This window comes from Bos taurus, chromosome 9 (genome assembly GCF_002263795.3).
Source record: "Bos taurus isolate L1 Dominette 01449 registration number 42190680 breed Hereford chromosome 9, ARS-UCD2.0, whole genome shotgun sequence".
Classification (NCBI taxonomy): domain Eukaryota; kingdom Metazoa; phylum Chordata; class Mammalia; order Artiodactyla; family Bovidae; genus Bos; species Bos taurus.
The window spans coordinates 87,363,520-87,389,221 of record NC_037336.1 but is presented as its reverse complement, the minus strand read 5'-3'; the positions used below and the strand labels follow the sequence as shown (position 1 = coordinate 87,389,221).

Here is a 25,702-nt window from a genome sequence, read left to right as displayed (position 1 = left end):
GCTGATTCATGTTGCTGTATGGCAGAAATTAACACAATATTGTAAAGCAATTAAAAAAATAGAAAACTACACAAATCATAAAAAAAAGTTGCTAAAAACATCATGTACAAGTCTTTGTATGAAATATGCTTCCTCTTATTTTGGGTTAATGCCTAGGAGTATAACAGCTGAGGCATCGATCTATTTATGTGTCTATCCTTACACCAATAAGGAAAGTGTAGATTTTTATAATAAGTCTGAAAATTAGGTAATGTTAATCAGCCACATTTATTAATCTTTTTCAAAACTATTCTAGGTCCTTTAAATTTCCTTAATAATTTTAGAATTGTTTTGCTTGTAAATGCCTATCAATGAAAACTGGCTGGGTTTTCATTGAGACTGCATTAAATCTATAGATCAATTTGGAGATAACTGACATCTTAACAATAATAAATCTTCTCACCCATGAAAATGGTATATCTCTGTACCCATTCAAGTCTTGTTTAAGCAACATTTTTGGTTTTCAGTGTACAAATATTACACATCTTCTGTCAGATTTATTTCTAAGTATTTAATATTGTTGATGTTATTGTGAGTGGTGTGGTTTATTTCAATTTTGATTGTTGCTAGTATATAGAAATACAATAGATTTTTATATATTTATCTTGTAACCTGCAAATTTGCTGAACTCATTATTTCTGGTAACTTTTGGGTACACTATTGGATTTTCTACATGGACAATCATGCTGTCTGTTAATAAAGACAGCCTAAGTGAATAGCAGAAGAGGGAATAAATATGTTACAGTATATTGTAATATAATAACGTTATTGTCTTCTTTGAGAAAGACCTATGTTTGCAGTGCTTACATTCACTTGAGACTCCAAATAACTTGATTTGGGGGAGAAGAGGAGCTTCACCTAATTTCTTTGCAGTTCAGTTCAGTTCAGCTCAGTCGCTCAGTCGCTCAGTCGTGTCCGACTCTTTGCAACCCCATGAATCACAGCATGCTAAGCCTCCCTGTCCATCACCAACTCCCGGACTTCACTCAGACTCACGTCCATTGAGTCAGTGATGACATCCAGCCATCACATCCTCTGTCATCCCATTCTCCTCTTGCCCCCAATCCCTCCCAGCATCAGAGTCTTTTCCAATGAGTCAACTCTTCACATCAGGTGGCCAAAGTACTGGAGTTTCAGCTTTAGCATCATTCCTTCCAAAGAAATCCCAGGGCTGATCTCCTTCAGAATGGTCTGGTTGGATCTCCTTGCAGTCCAAGGGACTCTCAAGAGTCTTCTCCAACACCACACTTCAAAAGCATCAATTCTTCGGCGCTCAGCCTTCTTCACAGTCCAACTCTCACATCCATACATGACCACAGGAAAAACCATAGCCTTGACTAGATGAACCTTTGTTGGCAAAGTAATGTCTCTGCTTTTGAATATGCTGTCTAGGTTGGTCATAACTTTCCTTTCAAGGAGTAAGCCTCTTTTAATTTCATGGCTGCAGTCACCATCTGCAGTGATTTTGGAGCCCCCAAAAATAAAGGCTGACACTGTTTCCCCATCTATTTCCCATGAAATGATGGGACCAGATGCCATGATCTTCATTTTCTGAATGTTGAGCTTTAAGCCAACTTTTTCACTCTCCACTTTCACTTTCATCAAGAGGTTTTTTAGTTCCTCTTCACTTTCTGCCATAAGGGTGCTGTCATCTGCATATCTGAGGTTATTGATATTTCTCCCAGCAATCTTGATTCCAGCTTGTGTTTCTTCCAGCCCAGCATTTCTCATGATGTACTCTGCATAGAAGTTAAATAAGTAGGGTGACAATATACAGCCTTGACGTACTCCTTTTCCTGTTTGGAACCAGTCTGTTGTTCCATGTCCAGTTCTAACTGTTGCTTCCTGACCGGCATACAAATTTCTCAAGAGGCAGATCAGGTGGTCTGGTATTCCCATCTCTTTCAGAATTTTCCACAGTTGATTGTGATCCACACAGTCAAAGGCTTTGGCATAGTCAATAAAGCAGAAATAGATGTTTTTCTGGAACTCTCTTGCTTTTTCCATGATCCAGTGGATGTTGGCAATTTGATCTCTGGTTCCTCTGCCTTTTCTAAAACCAGCTTGAACATCAGGAAGTTCACGGTTCACATATTGCTGAAGCCTGGCTTGGAGAATTTTGAGCATTACTTTACTAGTGTGTGACATGAATGCAATTGTGCGGTAGTTTGAGCATTCTTTGGCATTGCCTTTCTTTGGGATTGGAATGAAAACTGACCTTTTCCAGTCCTGTGGCCACTGCTGAGTTTTCCAAATTTGCTGGCATATTGAGTGCACCACTTTCACAGCATCATCTTGCAGTATTTGAAAGAGCTCCACTGGAATTCCATCACCTCCACTAGCTTTGTGGGTAGTGATGCTTTCTAAGGCACTTGACTTCACATTCCAGGATGTCTGGCTCTAGGTCAGTGATCACACCATCGTGATTATCTGGGTCGTGAAGATCCTTTTTGTACAGTTCTTCTATGTATTCTTGCCATCTCTTCTTAATATCTTCTGCTTCTGTTAGGTCCATACCATTTCTGTCCTTTATTGAGCCCATCTTTGCATGAAATGTTCCCTTGGTATCTCTGATTTTCTTGAAGAGATCCCTAGTCTTTCCCATTCTGTTGTTTTCCTCTATTTCTTTGCATTGATCGCTGAAGAAGGCTTTCTTATCTCTTCTTGTTATTCTTTGAAACTCTGCATTCAGATGCTTATATCTTTCCTTTGCTCCTTTGCTTTTCACTTCTCTTCTTTTCACAGCTATTTGTAAGGCCTCCCCAGACAGCCATTTTGCTTTTTTGAATTTCTTTTCCATGGGGATGGTCTTGATCCCTGTCTCCTGTACAATGTCACGAACCTCCGTCCATAGTTCATCAGGCACTCTATCTATCAGATCTAGGCCCTTAAATCTATTTCTCACTTCCACTGTATAATCATAAGGGATTTGATTTAGGTCATACCTGAATGGTCTAGTGGTTTTCCCCACTTTCTTCAATTTAAGTCTGAATTTGGCAATAAGGAGTTCATGATCTGAGCCACAGTCAGCTCCCGGTCTTGTTTTTGCTGACTGTATAGAGTTTCTCCATCTTTGGCTGCAAAGAATATAATCAATCTGATTTCGGTGTTGACCATCTGGTGATGTTAACACTTAGTATTTGAGGGGCCTTTATTTGGCAAGCAGAGTTGGTAAGTGAGTAACACACTATTTTAGGAAGATAAGCCCAGACAGTTCAAAAATGTTAAATTTTGGAATTATTTAACTCTTAAAAGTCAGCCCATTCTGAAGGAGATCAGCCCTGGGATTTCTTTGGAGGGAATGATGCTAAAGCTGAAACTCCAGTACTTTGGCCACCTCATGCGAAGAGCTGACTCATTGGAAAAGACTCTGATGCTGGGAGGGATTGGGGGCAGGAGGAGAAGGGGATGACTGAGGATGAGATGGCTGGATGGCATCACTGACTCGATGGACGTGAGTCTGAGTGAACTCCGGGAGTTGGTGATGGACAAGGAGGCCTGGCGTGCTGTGATTCATGGGGTCGCAAAGAGTTGGACACGACTGAGCGACGGAACTGAACTGAACTAAAAGTCAGCAGAGTCTGATAGAAAGTTCTGTTGCCAAGGTGCCCACTGAAATTCACAAGGAATTCCAGAAGACACTTGAGTGGGGGTAGAGAGACACACGAGACTATAAAGCAATATAGTCTCATGACCTGGGAGACCCAGAGACCTTTCTAGGTTTCCTATGAGGTGAAGACATAATAACTAAGATACTAGCCTTTTCTTTCTTTCTTTCTTTCTTTTTTTACCATTCTCAAACAAATAGTAGATTTTCTAACGAGTGGAAAGCAGATGCCCATAAGAATCTAGTGTCTTAACAAACAGATCCATGTCCGTTTCTAATGTAGTCATGAATTATAGTGAAGAGGATTATCTACATTTAAACAATGTTATTGCACAGGAATGCAATAAAAATGAATAAACTAGAGCCTTCTGTATGAGCATGGACAAATCTCAGAAGTCTCATGTTGGGCACAATAAGCAGGCTGAAGAAGAAAAATTACAAAGTATCATTTGTATAAAGGATTCAAGATAATCCCTGCACACACCTGTCATTCCTACTTGGCTGCAAGAATCCAACTCCTTCTTGTTTTCCTAGCATGGTGCATAATACAGGAGGTGCTCAGCAAAGGTTTGTAAAGCCAAGAAATATGTACATGAGGCAATTAATCCACATAGCGAGGCATTAAAGTGAAGCAGCAGGGAGAGAAAACATGAGAATCTTTGTATATCAGTGGAGGAGGCTGGAACGGTACAAAGTATCAATGGGCCCCAGCTACTCCTGAGGAAGGTTCCAGAGTTCTCCTTTCAGTACTGGAACACTAGGCCTCCTGGGAGAGTTAGGGAAGAGGAGGAACACTTGGGGGAGAGTGGAGCCTAGGATGCTGGAGGTGGGGAGGGCAGCGAATGGAGGAGAGGTATGCACAAGCACACACACAGAAGAGATCAAAGAACAAAAGAAAGAAAAGAAACATCTCCAGTGACCCTGGAAACCTGACTCAATGACAAGCGGCCACCGGATTTACGGAGAGACTCCTAGGAAAGAAAAGGCAAAGCAGGTTTCTGAGGGGACCTGGCAGCTTCATGAAAACAGAAGGTCCCTCCTCGCTCTGGAGTTCGGGCGGTGTGGGCTGGCATGGAGCATGGCCTCACAGTGGCCACACTCTGAGCTCTCGTTCCTAATCCCTCCTGGGCCCCGTGGCTTTCAGCTGCCACCCCCTCTTGCCTGCTGGGGTCTGTGCCAGAGGCGGCAGATGGATGTGCGTTTTGCAATTATCACCAGAGCCAGGCGTCTGCAGCCCTTCCCTAGTCGCTCAAAGTGATTCATCTGTTAGTGATGACACTGTGCTGCTCTGGGTGGGTCCATCGGAAAGCGGGAGAAAGAGAAATCTGGGTGTCACTACAGACTGCTACTGTGTGCATGACTAAGCTGCACTCACTCATGTCGCTCTTTCAAGCGTTTCAAGTCATTGGAAAAGATAAACAAGATAAATGGATATTATGACGCAGCCCCTTGATGAGAAATATTTCCCGACAAACAGATTTTTCCAAAGAAATGCTTAAAACTGCCGCTTGGTGAATGATGTCACCAATGAGAACGATTGTGTACAACACGCAAGTTCTGACAAAGGGCGCCCAGCAGAACTCTGGAGGCTTTACCTGCTTGTCCAAAAAATACCACCCACCCCTTAGGTGGCATGAAGAGAAACAGCAGGGGAGGATTCTGAAGGCTGGAACCCATAAGGATCAGCAACTTCCTGTGTGCCTCCTCTTTGTCACCCCAATCACTACACCAAGCATTTCCTAAAAAGGCACATTCAGGGACCATCTGTCCCTGAGCCTCGCTGCCAAATGACGGCAAATCAAGTCAACTTGCACCTGTATTATGTAGCTACCTGACACTTCTTCCAAAAAGCCTGGCATTCAACAGATGACATGGGAATCAGACAAGTTGTGATTGGTAGAGATGGAAGAATTTCATTTTTTTAATCGACATGTAATTGACATATAATATATTAGTTTCAGGTATACGACATAATGGGCTTCCCTCATAGCACAGTCGGTAAAGAATCTGCCTGCAATGCAGGAGACCTGGGTTTGATTCCTGGGTTGGGAAAATCCTCTGCAGAAGGAAATGGCAACCCACTCCAGTATTCTTGCCTAGAGAATCCCATGGACAGAGGAGCCTGGCAGGCTACAGTCCATGGGATTGCAAGAGTTGGACACGACTTAGCAACTAAACCACCATACGACATAATACATGAATATATTGCAAAATAATCATGACAGTAAGTCTAGTTAACATCCATCACCACAGTTACAATTTTTTCTCTTAGCAACTTTCAAATATACAAAACAGCACTGTGAACCATAGTTACCAGGCTGTATGAGAAGAATTTCAAGATCCAGCAAAGATTAGATATGTGAGAACAATGGAAGGGTAGGCAGTACATACCTCTTCTTAAACATGATGGTAACACCTGAAAACTATTCCAAATGGCAAAATGTCCCCCCTCAACAAAACAGCTAAGCATTTAAAAATCACACTGCAAACTTTCATTGGCTTGACTACCCGGGTCACACAGGATGCCAAAGGGGCAGGCAGTGAATCTGAGCCCATCCCTGTGTGACCCTGGGCTTTGCTCTCCTCAGTCACTGGCATTATTCAGCAGCACCAGTGCCTTCATCACTCATCACTGAAATACTTCATTCACTTCTCCGTCTTTTGGAGGGGAGGAGGAGGGGAGAGGGTTTATCTTCAGAGAAGTTCATTTGCAGACAGGGCCACACCAGAACTGATCCTATTTTTCATGATCTGAAGAGAGGCTTATGAATCTGTTTTGGGTGAGGGTTTGTGCCTGCTGTGCTTATAATGACTTCTGCCAATGTAAATTCCTGAAGGTCTTAACTGCATCCTGGTTCCCCCTCCTTTAACTTAAAAACCACTGACACTATTTTGTCCATTTATTTCCTTGACTATCCACCATTAAAGATTAATTTGCTCTGCTGATGAGAGCAGTCTCATGAATCTATTTTAGAGACACAGACCACTGCTCTTAGATTAATTTATTTTGTACCCAAATTCTAACCTTTTTGTATATGCAGCAGAACAGTTCATTTGCCCTCACCCGATCCAACCTAACTGGCATTTAATTCTTCCTTCACTTATTAATGGGTTTCTCACACACCGTACACCTGAAATTCATACCACATAAAGTCCACATAAGTAACCCAACTCCAATAAATAATCAGTGGACTAAACTCAGCAGAATTATAATTTCCCACTTCATAATCCCTAAGAAAACTAATTTCATCAAGGGTCCCATTATCAATGAAGGACAATATTATTTAGTACAAACACCTGAATCTTATCTAAAGGAAAGAAATCCATTTCTAAATTGTTTGAGACTTGTGTGATTGTGACTCCCTTTACTAAAGATATAGAAATCAAAAATCATGTGTCAAATTGCCTTTAACATAGTTTTTCTCCTGCCCAGATAAATCTAAAAACAAGAAGAGAACATAAAGCTGATTTTAATATAGGGCTGATCAGCTTTTAAAACATGATCATGGTGTCACATGATGATTCATTTTGAATTTAATAGAAAAAGAAAAGGCCATAAAAGCACAATCAATCCCTGGAAAATGCCAACTGTTTAAAGTCACTGCCCTTTAAAGCCTCTACCTCCTCCACTGAGTCTTTTATAAAATAATAATCATTAATGTCTTGGGGGAGGGGGACCATCCAATGGCAAGATGCATGTGGTTCTTCCAGCAAAGCCAAAAAATAAAATAAATAAATGAATCTTCTTTAAAAATGGGTCCAAAAGTCAGCTCCAACACATCCTGGCTCTTTCTCCCTGGGCAGAAGAGGCCTGGAGCCTAAAGAGCCCTAATGAAAGTGTGTGAACAACTGACATACTGGGACTAAAATCCTTTTGGCCACTAGATAAAGCTTCCCATGTTTCTGGCTAATAAATCTGAACTCTTTATGATCTACCTGCCTAATTACTCTAACACATAATTAGGCTCTCGTAGCCAATGGCTCCAACCGCTAGAATGTCGTTCCTATCTGACTCCGGTCTTGCTTTGTAATTTCCCAATTCTCACTTTTCAGTAACATCATTCTGAAGGTGACAGTTTTCGAAGGGTAGATTTCAACTTATTAATCTTACATTCAAGTTCTACTCCTCTTCCCAGTCCCAAACAGCAGTCTTTTTTGAGGAAATCCCATGAGAAGCCAGATGAAAAGTTTTCCCTGCATGCAGGCTCTCAGATCCATTAAACAAGCAAAATGGTGGCCTCCTCGGCTTTTTCCAGCAAAGTACAGATCCCCTAAAATCACTCTCCATTCAGCAATTTGATTTCTAACTTAGAGAACCATGGAATAAGCTGACACCCTGGCATTTCTGTCTTTTTATCCCTATTTTAAAAATTTTTGAGTATTGAAGTTATCACCATAGGTGGCTGTGGTCTTTTAAAAGATTGTTCTTATTTTTTTATTGATTTGATTTTTCTCCCTTTGTTTCTTGATGAGTCTGGCTAATGGTTTGTCAATTTTATTTATCCTTTCAAAGAACCAGCTTTTGGTTTTGTTGATTTTTGCTATGATCTCTTTTGTTTCTTTTGCATTTATTTCTGCTCTAATTTTTAAGATTTCTTTCCTTCTACTAACCCTGGGGTTCTTCATTTCTTCCTTTTCTAGTTGCTTTAGGTGTAGAGTTAGGTTATTTATTTGACTTTTTTCTTGTTTCTTGAGGTGTGCCTGTATTGCTATGAACTTTCCCCTTAGGACTGCTTTTACTGTGTCCCACAGGTTTTGGGTTGTTGTGTTTTCATTTTCATTTGTTTCTATGCAAATTTTTATTTCTTTTTTGATTTCTTCTGTGATTTGTTGGTTATTCAGCAGCGTGTTGTTCAGCCTCCATATGTTGGAATTTTTAATCATTTTTCTCCTGTAATTGAGATCTAATCTTACTGCATTGTGGTCAGAAAAGATGCTTGGAATGATTTCTATTTTTTTGAATTTACCAAGGCTAGCTTTATGGCCCAGGATGTGATCTATCCTGGAGAAGGTTCCATGTGCGCTTGAGAAAAAGGTGAAATTCATTGTTTTGGGATGAAATGTCCTATAGATATCAATTAGGTCTAACTGGTCTATTGTATCATTTAAAGTTTGTGTTTCCTTGTTAATTTTCTGTTTAGTTGATCTATCCATAGGTATGAGTGGGGTATTAAAGTCTCCCACTATTATTGTGTTATTGTTAATTTCTCCTTTCATACTTGTTAGCATTTGTCTTACATACTGCGGTGCTCCTGTGTTGGGTGCATATATATTTATAACTGTTATATCTTCTTCTTGGATTGATCCTTTGATCATTATGTAGTGACCTTCTTTGTCTCTCTTCACAGCCTTTGTTTTAAAGTCTATTTTATCGGATATGAGTATTGCTACTCCTGCTTTCTTTTGGTCCCTATTTGCATGGAAAATCTTTTTCCAGCCCTTCACTTTCAGTCTGTATGTGTCCCCTGTTTTGAGGTGGGTCTCCTGTAGACAACATATGTAGGGGTCTTGTTTTTGTATCCATTCAGCCAGTCTTTGTCTTTTGGTTGGGGCATTCAACCCATTTACGTTTAAGGTAATTACTGATAAGTATGAGAACTGAAAATGGAGAGATCACAACAGACAATACAGAAATACAAAGGATCATAAGAGACTACTATCAACAATTATATGCCAATAAAATGGACAACGTGGAAGAAATGGACAAATTCTTAGAAAAGTACAACTTTCCAAAACTCGACCAGGAAGAAATAGAAAATCTTAACAGACCCATCACAAGCACGGAAATTGAAACTGTAATCAAAAATCTTCCAGCAAACAAAAGCCCAGGTCTAGATGGCTTCACAGCTGAATTCTATCAAAAATTTAGAGAAGAGCTAACACCTATCCTGCTCAAACTCTTCCAGAAAATTGCAGAGGAAGGTAAACTTCCAAACTCATTCTATGAGGCCACCATCACCCTAATACCAAAACCTGACAAAGATCCCACAAAAAAAGAAAACTACAGGCCAATATCACTGATGAACATAGATGCAAAAATCCTTAACAAAATTCTAGCAACCAGAATCCAACAACACATTAAAAAGATCATACACCATGACCAAGTGGGCTTTATCCCAGGGATGCAAGGATTCTTCAATATCCGCAAATCAATCAATGTAATACACCACATTAACAAATTGAAAAATAAAAACCATATGATTATCTCAATAGATGCAGAGAAAGCCTTTGACAAAATTCAACACCCATTTATGATAAAAACTCTCCAGAAAGCAGGAATAGAAGGAACATACCTCAACATAATAAAAGCTATATATGACAAACCCACAGCAAACATTATCCTCAATGGTGAAAAATTGAAAGCATTTCCTCTAAAGTCAGGAACAAGACAAGGGTGCCCACTTTCACCATTACTATTCAACATAGTTTTGGAAGTTTTGGCCACAGCAATCAGAGCAGAAAAAGAAATAAAAGGAATCCAAATTGGAAAAGAAGAAGTAAAACTCTCACTATTTGCAGATGACATGATCATCTACATAGAAAACCCTAAAGACTCCACCAGAAAATTACTAGAACTAATCAATGACTATAGTAAAGTTGCAGGATATAAAATCAACACACAGAAATCCCTTGCATTCCTATACACTAATAATGAGAAAACAGAAAGAGAAATTAAGGAAACAATTCCATTCACCATTGCAACAGAAAGAATAAAATACTTAGGAATATATCTACCTAAAGAAACTAAAGACCTATATATAGAAAACTATAAAACATTGATGAAAGAAATCAAAGAGGACACTAATAGATGGAGAAATATACCATGTTCATGGATTGGAAGAATCAATACAGTGAAAATGAGTACACTACCCAAAGCAATCTATAGATTCAATGCAATCCCTATCAAGCTACCAACAGTATTCTTCACAGAGCTAGAACAAATAATTTCACAATTTGTATGGAAATACAAAAAACCTCGAATAGCCAAAGCGATCTTGAGAAAGAAGAATGGAACTGGAGGAATCAACCTACCTGACTTCAGGCTCTACTACAAAGCCACAGTTATCAAGACAGTATGGTACTGGCACAAAGACAGAAATATAGATCAATGGAACAAAATAGAAAGCCCAGAGATAAATCTACGCACATATGGACACCTTATCTTTGACAAAGGAGGCAAGAATATACAATGGATTAAAGACAATCTCTTTAACAAGTGGTGCTGGGAAAACTGGTCAACCACTTGTAAAAGAATGAAACTAGAACACTTTCTAACACCATACACAAAAATAAACTCAAAGTGGATTAAAGATCTAAACATAAGACCAGAAACTATAAAACTCCTAGAGGAGAACATAGGCAAAACACTCTCTGACATACATCACAGCAGGATCCTCTATGACCCACCTCCCAGAATTTCGGAAATAAAAGCAAAAATAAACAAATGGGACCTAATTAACCTTAAAAGCTTCTGCACATCAAAGGAAACTATCAGCAAGGTGAAAAGACAGCCTTCAGAATGGGAGAAAATAACAGCAAATGAAGCAACTGACAAACAACTAATCTCAAAAATATACAAGCAACTCCTCCAGCTCAATTCTAGAAAAATAAATGACCCAATCAAAAAATGGGCCAAAGAACTAAATAGACATTTCTCCAAAGAAGACATACAGATGGCTAACAAACACATGAAAAGATGCTCAACATCACTCATTATCAGAGAAATGCAAATCAAGACCACTATGAGGTACCATTTCACACCAGTCAGAATGGCTGTGATCCAAAAGTCTACAAATAATAAATGTTGGAGAGGGTGTGGAGGAAAGGGAACCCTCTTACACTGTTGGTGGGAATGCAAACTAGTACAGCCACTATGGAGAACAGTGTGGAGATTCCTTAAAAAACTGGAAATAGAACTGCCTTATGATCCAGCAATCCCACTGCTGGGCATACACACTGAGGAAAGCAGAAGGGAAAGAGACACGTGTACCCCAGTGTTCATCGCAGCACTGTTTATAATAGCCAGGACATGGAAGCAAGCTAGATGTCCATCAGCAGATGAATGGATAAGAAAGCTGTGGTACATATACACAATGGAGTATTACTCAGCCATTAAAAAGAATACATTTGAATCAGTTCTAATGAGGTGGATGAAACTGGAGCCTATTATACAGACTGAAGTAAGCCAGAAGGAAAAACACCAATACAGTATACTAATGCATATATATGGAATTTAGAAAGATGATAACAATAACCCTGTGTACGAGACAGCAAAAGTGACGCTGATGTATGGAACAGTCTTATGGAATCTGTGGGAGAGGGAGAGGGTGGGAAGATTTGGGAGAATGGCATTGAAACATGTAAAATATCATGTATGAAACGAGATGCCAGTCCAGGTTCAATGCACGATACTGGATGCTTGGGGCTAGTGCACTGGGACGACACAGAGGGATGGTATGGGGAGGGAGGAGGGAGGAGGGTTCAGGATGGGGAGCACATGTATACCTGTGATGGATTCATTTTGATATTTGGCAAAACTAATACAATTATGTAAAGTTTAAAAATAAAATTAAATTAAAAAAAAAAACCAAAAAAAAAATAAAAATAAAAGATTGTTCTTATTTTCTATTTATTATTTAATGTTTATTTATTTTGGCTGCACTGGGTCTTAGTTTTGGCATGTGGGATCTAGTTCCTTGACCAGGGATGGAACCCAGGTCCCCTGCATTGGGAGCGTGGAGTCTTAGCCACTGGACCACCAGGGAAGTCCCTAAGAGATTGTTTTTAAACTGGACGCACATGTTTGCCACCCCTCTCTAAGTCCCTAGATTATAGAAATCTTCTATAAATATTTGTTGAACGGATGAACAAAGAGAACATAGCGAAACACCAAGCCAAGCCTCCTCCAGTCACTCACACCGACTCTCCTAGTTTACACTTTCTTTCTGTTGCAGTCAGCTCAGTAATCAGGGCTGGGAGTACTTCCATGTACGCATAAACTGAACAATATTTAAATGACAGATTAAGATACTAAATGGTAGGTGTGAGTAGGAAGGTGACAATGGCCAGCACCAAAGCCTATCAGAAATGTAAGATGCAGTCACTGTGACATCAAAGCAAGGAAAGAGAATCTGCCTTGTTACCCACCAACACACGATGAACAACAGAGCAGGCCTGTCCTTCTGAAAACACTACTCAATTCCCATTTGCAAACAGTAATTAGACATCCTTCTTCTGTACCATAACATGCGGCATGACATTTCCATGACCCAGCCGACTACGGGGATCAAAGATGCCTCTCACCGCCTACTCACAGACTGAGTCATCCTGCATGAACCTCTCATGCATATCAATGGACAGACACTGATCGCTAAGAGTCGCTAAAGTCAGTGCTCCCCCCTAGCCTGGCTAGTTAGCCTTGACATCCCCATCCTTGATTTCTACAAAGCCCACTGTGTGCATGTTCAGTGGCTCAGTCATGTTCAATCAACTCTTTGCAACCCCATGGACTGTAGCCCACCAGGCTCCTCTGTCTATAGGATTTTTCAGGCAAGAATACTGGAGTAGATTGCTATTTCCTACTCCAGGGGATCTTCCTAATCCAGAGATTGAACATGTGTCTCCTGCATCTCCTGCGTTGGCATGTGGATTCTTTACCACTGAGCCACCTGGGAAGCCCTACAAAGTCCACTTGCATCCTTCAAATCCAAGTAATAACCAAAGCAAAATTACTTATTTTCTTCATGTTTCACATAGAAATATCCCTTTTCTACCTATTTTCTACCTATCAGCTCTATGTTAGTATCAACTACATCAGAAATGGCATCTTTTGAAGTGGAAAAAATGAAAGCACCATTCTGACTAGTCAACCACTAATCCATTACTGTGGAGACTTCAATTATACTGCTGTGTTTTCTAAAGGGCCCAAGTCAAGAAAGATTTAAATGTCAAGAGTCCACAGTTTGGCACATGAATCAAAATGGGGAAGTACAAGTCTCTTTCTTCCTAACCAGGGACCCACACAGAATGAAACCATGGACCCAAAGTCTGTGACAGAATAATATCACTTCTGTGAAATCAGCAGATTCTTTCAAACCTGCTCTTCAAGTTAAATAATGCAAGAATATCATTATCAGTGAATTTGGGCATTTTATGCGATTAATATGTAATGGAGAAGTACTGCCTTATATGGAGCCAGATTCAACCAGCATGTGGCAAGCTTCATGTTATGCTTTCCTAAGTACCCTGACTTCTCCACTGATTAACTGTGACACCTGAGGCAATCTTCACAGGCTGTTCTGGGTCTCAACTGATGATCATAGTGCCAACCTCATAACTCTGCTGTGAGGATGAAATGATTAATGCATGTATTAGATCAGTGCCTGGCATGTGCCTAGAGATGATTAAGCTGTTATTATTGTTGCTATCACTAATAATATTTTCATTGCAAATAGCCCTTACTAAAACCTAAGGAGGTGGTTATTAAGTACCTCCATTTTCATAAAGGAAGAAAAGGAGACTCAGAGAGGTTGAGAAAATTGCTATAAGTCACACAAATCTGGTGCTGGTATAAGACTCTAGATTCAAAGTCCAGCCTTCTTTCCACTCCCCGGTCCCCACCCCAACCGCCAACTCATCCTCTGCAATGAGACTATAAATAGATCTGTCTGATTCAGCAAAGACGGCTTCCTCACATTTCTAACTTCAAAGAGGCATAATAATTGTATGTAAAATTCTTTTGATCAAAAAATAGTACTTCCAGAGAAGGCGACTTGAAAAGGAATATCATTAATTGCAGGCATTTAGCTGAGATAAGTCAAAGTCCTTTAATGTCCTGCATGTCTTGCTGTGTCAAGCAGTTTAGGGGGACTGGCAGGATGGAAAGAAAGAGCAGAAGATCAGGTGTCGGAAACTCAAGGATAAGTCACAGTCTCTCTGCTCACTGCTGTGAGATCTTAGACAAGTCACCCAAATTCTCTGCTTCAAGTGACGGTTGTGAGGATTAAATAAGATAATACTTGTTCCCTCAGTGTGAACTCTGGAGCTCGGGGGAAACACAAGCTATTATTTTTATCATCACAATCCAGGTGCCAGTAAACACTGTTTCTTGTGCACATAAGCTTAAAGACAAAACTATCCAAACTTTTCTGAAATGATCCTTTAATACATCAATGACCTTGAGTGAAATCCCCCAGCATTTTACACCTTTTCCATTCCTAGGAACCATGAGCTAAAAAAGGGGGCAAGATAGGCTCCCTCATAAACTCCAGCACCTTTTCCTTCCTTCTTCCTTTGGGACTCCGAGGAACATTCAAATACCACATCCTCTCATCTCATAAGCCTCCTCAAAGAGACCAGCTCAGTTCAGCTGCTTAGTGTGTCTGACTCTTTGGTGACCCCATGGACTGCAGCACACCAGGCTTCCCTGTCCATCACCAACTCCCGGAGCTTACTCAAACTCATGTCCATTGCGAGCTGGTGATGCCATCCAACCATCTCATCCTTTGTCATTCTCTTCTCTTCTTGCCTATAACCTTTCCCAGCATCAGGGTCTTTTCCAATGAGTCAGTTCTTCACATCAGATCTCCAAAGTATTGGATTTTCAGCTTCAGCATCACTCCTTCCAGTGAATGTTCAGGACTTATTTCCTTTAGGATTGACCGGTTTGATCTCCTTGCAATCCAAGGGACTCTCAAGAGTCTTCTCCAACACCACAGTTCAAAAGCATCAATTCTTCAGCACTCAGCTATCTTTATGGTCCAATTCTCACATCCATACATGACTACCGGAAAACCCATAGCTTTGACTATATGGACCTCTGTCGGTAAAGTAATGTTTCTGCTTTAAGGAATACTATTATTGCAGGAAGAAAGACCCTCAATCTCATTTAATTATAAGGAGTGTAAACACTTTTCTCCCTGAACATTGCAAAACCTGGGGAAAAGAGGAGGAGGGCTCTCATGCATATCCAACCTTTCTCACCTAAACACCAAAAGATGCACTTCCCCACCCAGAAGAACTGAAGGAAAAAAGGGAATGATAAGTGAGTAAGGGGCATGTCTACACCCACCAGTCTGCGTCTACTCTCAGCAGCCACCCCCCACCCCCACATCACGTGTTAATTCATCGGCATAATTCATCACTTTTCCTGACTAAGATTCCACTAAGCTTGTCCAACCCTTCGCAACAATTTGATACTGCTCTCCAAATATCTAATTGTTTTAACTCTTAATTTCCCAACTATGTATAAATAAAGGAGTTCTAGTCCCCGAAGAGCTAAAGGGTGAGGCCACCTGCTGCCTTTCTGTCCTTACTTCGACAAAGCCTAAAGTCAGATTGTCAACCCTCAGACAGGAGTTTACCGGGTCAAATCTTAAAAAAAAAAAACAAAAAACAGACAAACAGAAAAACCTCTCCAGAAAAGAGATGTCCCAACAGCAACAGTTTGAGAAGCCCCCTGTTCCATATGGGTGTATGTGTGTGTATGTGCACTCAGTCGTGTCTGACTCTCTGCAACATTATGGACTGTAGTCAACCAGGCTCCTATGTCCATGGGATTCTCCAGGCAAGAATACTGGATTGGGTTGCCATTTCCTGCTCCAGGGGATCTTCCTGAGCCAGGGATAGAACCTGCATTTTCTGTATCTCTTGCATTGGCAGGCATATTCTCTACCACTGAACCACCTGGAATGCACCCCCTTCTCCATACCCACAAACAATGAAAAAAAAAAGAAAAAATCTGATTTTCAACCTGGTCACTCCATGGTGAGACCCACCAATGGACAGGTTTTGCTCATACACACAGATTCCAATCAGCTTACTGAGTCCTAACATTCAAACATGAATACACTGCCCAGAATTAGCAAGGATGGACAAAAACAGATAGAGAAAAAGGTGATTCAGAGAAAAAATAGAAAATGCAGAGAGCAGAATAATCTTCAAAAGGAAACAAAACATTGACTGATATCCTCAAAGAGAAAAAAGAAATCAATGCATCCATAATATGAGAAGAAATACTCAAACAAAACAGTGAACAGTGATCAAGAAACAGTTCTTGAATATTAAAAATAAGATAGCTGAAAATTTAAAATATCAAAAAAAGTGTAGAAGATAAAGTCAGGGAAATCTTTCAGAAAGTAGAACAAAAGATCAAAGAGATGAAAAACAAAAGGAAAAAGATAAAAAGTTAGAGGCTTCATCCAGAAGATGTAACATCTAAATAATAAGAGAACCAAAAATATAGAATATTGAGGGGAAATTTATAAAAATAATAAATAATAAAAAGTTAGTTTTGAGGAGCTGAAAGGCATAAATCTTCAGACTAAAAGAGTTTACAAATTACCCAGCATATGAACAGAAAAGAACCCACACTAGAGCGTATCATTGTAAAATTCCAAAATATGGAGATAATCCAAGGTAACTGAAGGGAAAAGAATAGGTCACCTAGATTCTGAGAATTGAAAAGGCTTCAGAATTCTTAATAACCGAAGTAATACAACAATAGAATAATGCCCTTAAAATTAAGTTTTAGAAATGAATTTTATCTAGAATTCTGTACCATCCAAACTATCAATCAAGATACACTTTCATAGAGGCAAGGATTCAAAAAATTTACCTTTTATACATCCTTTCCCAGAAAGCTATTGTAGGATGATGTACTCCAACTTAAATGAGGAAGACTGAGATTTAAGAAACGAAGCACCTGACATGGGACAGCAGTGAACAGAAGTCTCAACACAATAGCTACTCAGCAGACCCAGAGAATAACTTCTCCATATAGTTGCAAAGGGGCTCCAGGAGGAAAGCCTGGTGTGGAGTCAGTAATGATGCATTTGAGCATAACTACATAGACAAAGATTCTGGAGAGTTCAACAAAAAATACCAATAGGCACTAGACAAAAATAAATGACAAGGCACTTATCAGCGCCAGGAAAAACAAATGGCTGTGCAAGAAAGAAGCATTGGTAATATTTCACTATTTGACTTATCAGTGAAAAACATTTGTTTAAATCATATTATTAATCTTGACTACTCGTTTAAAACAATACTGTTATATAATTTTATTGAGGGGATGGAAGGAAATGTGTGGAGAGTAAGAGATCTATCACATTTCTCTTAAGTCAAGGAGTGAAAAAAAGTAGTAAATTCATACTTAGCAATATAAGAGTAAACAGCAGGGAAACAGCCAAAATTTTTGTTATATAAAGATACATAAATATAAAATATATACTCTAGGGAGGGGAACTAAGGAATGGGAAAGACATTGCTACTTTTTCATCATAAGCCTGTTTTTGGTTTTCAAAATTATGAATATATATATCACATTGATTAAAAAAATATATATGTTTTGATAACTAAAATTTTAAAATCTCTATGAATACAGTATGTAATCAATAGAAAAGAAAACTGGAGATTGTAAGAATAAAGCTCAAATAAGTAACTGACCTAAAGGCAAATGACCCTAAAACCTCCCATTCATTAAAATTTTACACACTTAGAAGCATGCTTTCTTCCCACTTTGTAGTTATACCACTTCAAAATAGAAGTCCTCTCATTATTGCTTTGATATTGTAAATTAACTTCAAAATATCTGATAGATCTTCTAATTTCTCTTACTTATCATAGGAGCAAAGTGAAAATACCTCTTTTGCATATATTTTCACAAATGATGAAATCCTTAATTTGTACACTGGTCATTAGAGTATTCATGAAATTCACTAAATTAGTTTGATATCCTTGTGTTTTACACTAATACTTATGCTTTTGACAAATATCTATACAAAGCATAAAATGTATCCTTCCAATAAAGGCCCAACCATTCAATTATGAATAACAGAATCAGCGTTAAACTTTTTAAAAATACATACCTCTACACTAATAGAATGTATTCTCCAGTCATAAATCTAAAATTTTTACTAAAATGATTCCAAACCTTATTATAATTTCCTTTGAAGTTTGGCTTTTATATGATATAAAAGCATGCAACACACCCAATTCTATTAGCTTTAAGTCTTCCAGAATCAGACACGTTTAGGCTTACAAATAAGGAAGTCAATGTTATTCAAACAAATGCACTTCACTTATGGATATAATGGCTACTTAGCGTATACATAATCAAAACCACTTATTGTGGTTCTGCTTTTAAAATAGAGAAATTGATTTAATTAAAAAAAAAAAACAGCTCAAATTGACATTTAGGGAAAGTGATTTGCTTACCTCTGTTGGTTTGTAGCAGTCTACAAGAGCTTCCTAGAAGAAAATACGCAGAAGTTTTATTTTAAAATTCAACATCATTTAAGTGAAATCATTTCATTTTTATAACATTATTCTTAACAGGGGAAATCAATATTTCATACTGACTACCAAGAATCACACTGTCTTTCAGTATCTGTTAGCCCTCTGAAGACACAAAGTTGTACCTTTCATTTGCACTCTTCAGAACACACACATACACATCTGTCCTCTGGGCTGCCTATGTGGTTCATAATAAGCTGGATACACTTAAGTTGAGACAGCCTGTGAGAGATGGTGACAATCACACTGGATGTGGAGAATGAGAGTCTGGCTGTGATTCAACCACAAAGTAGCTTGTCTCACCTCTGCAGGCTTTGGTTATCCTTCCCTGGGAACCAGACAGGGTGACCTGATGGCAGTTAAAGCTTCTTTCAAGTAATTACATTTTTGATAAAAAAATTTTATGTCATTACATTTTCTATAGAACTGCTGCCTGGGGTTTTTTGTTTGCTTTTGTTTTGCTTTTTGTAACTTTCATAACCGGGATGCTATCATCTCCCAACTAATTTACCAACAAGAAATGAGAGCCTGGCTCTACCACATTAAACTGAGACTGTTCACCACTCAAGGGACACCAGTAATTATTAACACACTAAACACATTAACATTCAAATGTGTCCTTTACTTGCCCCTAGTGATCATTTGTCTTCTGTGATAACTAACAGCCATCAACAGTAATTATCAATGAACAGTGAGAACCATGGCAGGTCAAAGGTTAATTGGTTTTAGAAACTCCCAAATGCAGATTTTAAAATGATAGATTTGACTTCCCATGGAAAGGGAAATGAGTAATTTTTTGCTCTGGACAAAGGAAATGAGGGAATCTCAATATCCATTGTATTAGGTGAGCATGAACCGATAAAAGATATTTTATTAGAATTATGTTGTAAACAATCTTATTTAGAAATGAATTTCATGAATGGTATAATCCACAACTGCAAGACCAGAATTCTGGGCTTAGGTATTCCAGTTCTAGCTCAGCTCCTCTCCTTCTCATACAATTGTGGGACATGCCTTCCTTCTCTGGCAAATGGATTTCTGGAGGCAGAACCATCCTTCTCCCAAGAAGTTGGAGCTGAAGAAACTCATATCCCTAAGGTGTTGTAAAATCTGACTATAGTCAGGTCCTTTGGGCTGTTTTATCTCCAGATATGCAGTTTGAGGTGAAGTAAAGTCGCTCAGTCGTGTCCATCTCTTTGTGACCCTGTGGACTGTAGCCTGCCAGGCTCCTCTGTCCATGGGATTCTCCAGGCAAGAATACTAGAGTGGGTTTCCATTTCCTTCTCCAGGGGATCTTCCCGACCCAGGGATTGAACCCGGGTCTCCCATATTGGAGGCAGATGCTTTAACCTCTGAGCCACCAGGGAAGCCCTATGCAGTTTATGTGGGTGAATACTCAGCATCTTATCAATTCCCTCTGCAAACTGCCATTCCCCAAGTGCTGGTACCAATACCACCTCAGGGCAGGATCAGTGAGAGCCATGCTCTGGAGACCCAAGTGGATTCAAGCATTCATCAAAGGATCTAGATTTTGAATACTACTTACTCGTAATTTTAAAGCCCTCTCTTCTTCACTGTCTGCATCAAGAAGATCATCAATGTCAATTTCCACATCTGGCATTTCTTCTTCCTGGGGGACAAATATGGAAACATTCTATTTAGTAAGATACTGCAGTGTATCAAACCAATGTTGTTGAGTCATATAGATGTGCTGACAATTAACGGGGGTGGGGGCACAGGGAAGAGACTAAGAGGAAGAGGAGGGAAAGAAGAAGGGGAAGTAGGGGACAGAAAGGAGGAAAGAGAAGAAAAAGAAGAGGTGGGAAGGGGAAGGAGGGAAAAGGAACAGAGGGAAGAGTGGGAGCAAAGGAGACATTAGTGTCACAAAGCATAGATACTAATGCTACCTCAACAGTGATTTTCCACTTTCTGAGAGGAAATTGCCTTTCTGAGTTTTTAATGGGGGGGTTGATCAATTATAGGAAGAGTAGTGTGACTTGCAGTTTCCCACCCAACATCTATACTTCCCTTGGTGACTACTTCATCTGTTTTCAGAGGGTGGGGGGTACTGGGGGGACATGGATCTGCATCTCCCTTCCTAGCTCTGGGTCTGGAAAAACCTGAGTCCACCAGGGGTTTCTGAGCCAGGGCTCTTGGGTCAGTGTCACCCCAGCCCCAGTTACAGACTCAACTCAGACTAGTAGGGGCTCTGGGAAAAGATGGTCTTTCAACAGCAGCATCCTGGCTGGAGAGTGGGCTGAGGCAGCCCGTTACCTAGAAACTGCTGCAACCATTGTGCAACCGTGAAGGGAGAGTCTGACTCATGGTGGGCAGACTGGGGAGAAGTAAGAAAAGAGGGTTCTAGAAAATGTCGCCTCTGAAGCCCACCGACATTCCAGTAGAGCCCTATTATTGTGAATCAAGTTTAATATTCCTACAGCCAAAGACATCCCGTCCATAACAGAGGGCGAGGAAGTCCAGCGGCAGTGCAGTGATAGACCGCCTGATCTGGAATCTGACCTCCAGCGCCCGGTCGATCCCGGCTACTCTCCTCTCTGTTACCTGATATTCCCCACGTCTCGGTCTGAGACAGCGGAGAGAAAGAGCGCATTTAGAAGAGTGCTTTAATTTTGCACTTCCCCTTCCCATGAGGAGTCACCTGCATGCCAACTCGTCCCAGCCTCAGGGATGGCGAGGAGTATTTACAGAAGTCAGAGAGAAACCTGTGCATGGACACCTGTGTGTCCACCTGGGCTTCGCTGCTCTGTGCCAGCTGCATTGTCTGGTCCTCAGAGGCAAGGCTGACTTTCTGAGAATTTCCTTTCTAGCAAAGCGTGTTTACTAGGTAATGGTCCTCAACCATTCTTTTTCCTGCTCCTACACAAAAGTGAGGACCCAAGTGTTTTGAGGAAACTGAGGCAGATGATATACCACTGTGAAATAATAAGAAAATGTTTATTGCTGCCTGTATCCCAGTTCCTGAGACAGAACTCTTCAAACCCTTGTAAATAGTGAAAGTGAAAGTGAAGTCGCTCAGTCGTCTCCGACTCTTTGCAACCCCATGGACTGTAGCCCACCAGGCTCCTCCATCCATGGGATTCTCCAGGCAAGAGTACTGGAGTGGGGTGACATTGACTTCTCCAGGGGATCTTCCCAACTCAGGGATTGAACCCAGGACTCCCACACTGTAGGCAGATGCTTTACCGTCTGAACCACCAGGGAAATCCTTGTAATTCCTTGTAAATAGGGGTGCTGACTATTGTGTTTTTTTTACTATAAGATATGAAGTCGATATTGAAAAGTTCAGATAAAGCAGAAGGAAAACTGAACCCAATATAGAGGGGCAAGTCTAAGATGTTAGTCTTATTAAAGTTAAAATCTCTTTTATATTTTTTAATAATACTAAACAAAAATGGGAAGGAAAAAGCAAGTCTCCTTAGAGAAGTCAAATGACCTCAGAACTGGAGAAGAATGATTCTTGCTGGAGAGTAGGGATAGGAATAAAATTAAAACATAATCACCTGGCCTTCCAGGACATCAGAAAAGCAGTACAGGGTTGGAGGTGTGTATCTGCCTATAGGAATATTTGACAGTACCTTACAGGCCCTAAGACTCAGTCTACATGAGGCAGTGAACACAGCAGCACTGTGCTCCACTTAGAGCTGGCTGGGCTGCTGTGCCTTTTCCCTCCTGGAAGCCATCCAGCCCACACTTTTATCCAGCCAGTCTGTCTCTCAGACTGGTACAGAGCCACTCTTTCAAATGAGATACCATTTTTAAGCCCTCCCCAGGGCTTTAGAACTGTGGTGCTGGAGAAGACTCTTGAGAGTCCCTTGGATTGCACAGAGATCAAACCAGTCCATCCTAAAGGAAATCAGTCCTAAATATTCATCGGAAGGACTGATGCTGAAGCTGAAAGACCACTACTTTGGCTACCTGATGTGAAGAGAACAGACTGCTTGGAAAAGACCCTGATGCTGGGAAAGATGGAAGGCAAGAAGAGAAGGGGGCAACAGAGGATGAGATGGTTGGATGGCATCACTGACTCAATGGACATGAGTTTGAGTAAACTCTAGAAGATGGTGAAGGACAGGGAAGCCCGGCGTGCTGCAGTTCATGGGGTCGCAAAGATTCGGACATGACTGAGCAACTGAACAAAGGGCAGAGCAGAGATGGGGACAGATGTGGCCTCCACCGGGGGATGATGCCGGAGGACCCCAAGGCTGCACTCCACTCAGTCAGGATGCTGGGGAAGACCACATTGACGCTTCCCTGTGGGGGTGCCAGTCTCCCTGCTCATCATCTACCTTTCACACTGGTATTTTCTTGGTCCAGTGCTGCCTGTGGTGACTTCTTATATTGTGTATATTTGAAATTGGGGTTGAAAGGAAGACTGTGGGTGGATAGGGGAGCCATTTGGGGAGCCACAAAGAGCAGTGTGGCTCTCAAAGGGCTGCTAGACTTTCCACAGTGAAAGGACTGGTGGGAACTGACACACCAACAAAGAAACTCACTAGATGACGGAACAACTGGCAGCCCATGAACACAGATTGCAGCTGGGAAGCCGCAGTGTGGAATAAATGACGCCTGAACACACGGACCCTCCCTGGGGCCAATGAATACTGAAGCCATGGCACACACAGTGCAGATATTCTAGCAAATGTGGCGCAAGATTAATTCACCTATGCCTGCAGCTCAGCACGGCTTTAATAACCACCATGTAAGGGCAAAACACCCAGAGCCCATGTCAGCTGATGCTATTCAAGAAAAACCAAGAAAAAGCGATAACCTCACAAGTTTCGATCTGTGTAACAGTCTATACAGCCTCGCCCGAAGTTCCCTGACTCCTCTCTCAAAGCAGTCATTTGGGTTCAGTGATTAGACACGCTTTGGGTGCAAAGTATGCATTTATGTCACGGTTTAATGAAATCAAGTAGAGGAAACAGGATATAGAAACTCGTTCAAGTAATTACAGCTGAGGGGAGCTTTGTGTCTGCTCTTCTGAAAGGAAATAAAATAATAAATGAACAATGCCCTTGTCAGCACAGCACAGCGTAGCACAGGTTTCCCCGCAAACATCGTTCAGCTTTGAGGCCAAATTTGGTCAAACAAGCTTTTACTTGCACAGCAGCAGAGTCTCGCCTACACGGCAGCGTCTGCAATTAGGTGTCCTCTCACCACGACTGTACTGGGCTCCCCAAAGGTTTTGACCTCGTATGACCCATTTCCCCCACCCTTGAGGTCTGGGCCATCCAACATGGCCACCACATGTGGTATTTATGTTTAAACTCACTAAGATGAAATAGAATTCAAAATCTGGCTCCCCGGTCACCTTAGCCACATTTCAGGGCTCAGCTACCACACATGGCAAGTGACATGGGGTCTTTCGTTTCACTGGACACCACAGCCCTAGGGTCCACTCACCCTCTGGCCCAGACAAAGCAAAGCCCCTTCCCCTCTTAAAGGAGCTTGACAGCAATAAAGAAAACAGCCAGCATCCTGAGGTCACCGCCATGCCCCAAGGGCATACAGCTGAGAAGTCCTGGGTCTGGCTTTCTAAGTGGGAAGGTTTATGCAAACCAAGTATTTACTCGTTGAGTAATTATACTGAATCACTAGGTATCAGCATTTTGTACCAACTGATGAGCTTCTCAGGACCTCCACCCACTTCTCTCAGAAGCCAGGAGGAGGTCAGGCTGAATGTGTGGACCAGCGCAGAGTGTGGAGCACAGAGCAGGGTGGATTCTGAAGGCTGGTGATACTAAAACCAAAGCCCCGGGGAGGACAGAGAGATGGGGCCATGGAGGTGCACGTGGGAAGGAAAAACAGATCTAGCATCAAGCGTAGAATCCTGCGTATATTTGGTGTTTAATCATTTTAATGAGGAGTGTGGTCATAGAGCTCTCAATGGATGTTCTCTTGAGCTCTATCTTCTGTATAAAGCAGTATCAGTGAATAACCTTGGGGACAGATCAAGTCACCTACAAGGAAGAAACTCCACCCATGACATACTCTGGTTTGCCAGAATTTAGTTGCATTCAGGGATTTCCCTACACTAAAAATAGATCTGCCAGCAGGGGCTCAGGTGACAAGATATGAAACAACCTCTTCAGAGTGGCTGGGTAAATCACCAGCTAACATCATCCCCCACTGAGTCAGAGATCTTTCTGTTGGTACCCACAGAATGAGGCCCTTGATCACGTGTGTTCATCCTTCTGGTTAAGAAAGTATCCACTGAGCGTTCACCATGCGTGAGGCTCTGTGTGTCAACTCTGTGAGGCCCTGCCCTGGAGAGGCAGCCGACGCACAAAAACAAAATGATATCCAGAGGCACTAAAGGACAGACAAACCAAAATGCTTTATGATGAAGGAATGGGAACATTTCCACCTAGGGCAGGGAGGGAGGGTTTCACAGAGGAGAAGCTGGCCTTGTAGAATGGCAGGATTTAGCCAGGCTTAGAGAGTGAAAAAGTTGGCTTAAAGCTCAACATTCAGAAAACTAACATCATGGCATCCGGCCCCATATCTTCATGGCAAATAGATGGGGAAACAGTGAAAACAGTGTCAGACTTTATTTTTAGGGGCTCCAAAATCACTGCAGATGGTGATTGCAGCCATGAAATTAAAAGACGCTTACTCCTTGGAACAAAGTTATGACCAACCTAGATAGCATATTAAAAAGCAGAGACGTTACTTTGCCAACAAGTTCCGTCTAGTCAAGGCTATGGTTTTTCCAGTGGTCATGTATGGATGTGACAGTTG

General features: G+C 41.0%; 1 protein-coding gene across 1 annotated transcript in view; it reads right to left on the bottom strand.

Moving 5' to 3' along the window:
- The window catches only part of PPP1R14C (protein phosphatase 1 regulatory inhibitor subunit 14C), a 91,067-nt gene that overhangs the window by 6,988 nt on the left and 58,377 nt on the right, over window positions 1–25,702 (bottom strand). Inside the window, exons 2-3 of the mRNA NM_001078068.2 lie at window positions 20,487–20,570; window positions 18,863–18,895 (exon numbers count right to left, since the gene is read on the bottom strand). Of these exons, the coding sequence (NP_001071536.1) occupies window positions 18,863–18,895; window positions 20,487–20,570 (117 nt within the window). The remainder of the gene's footprint in view (window positions 1–18,862; window positions 18,896–20,486; window positions 20,571–25,702) is intronic.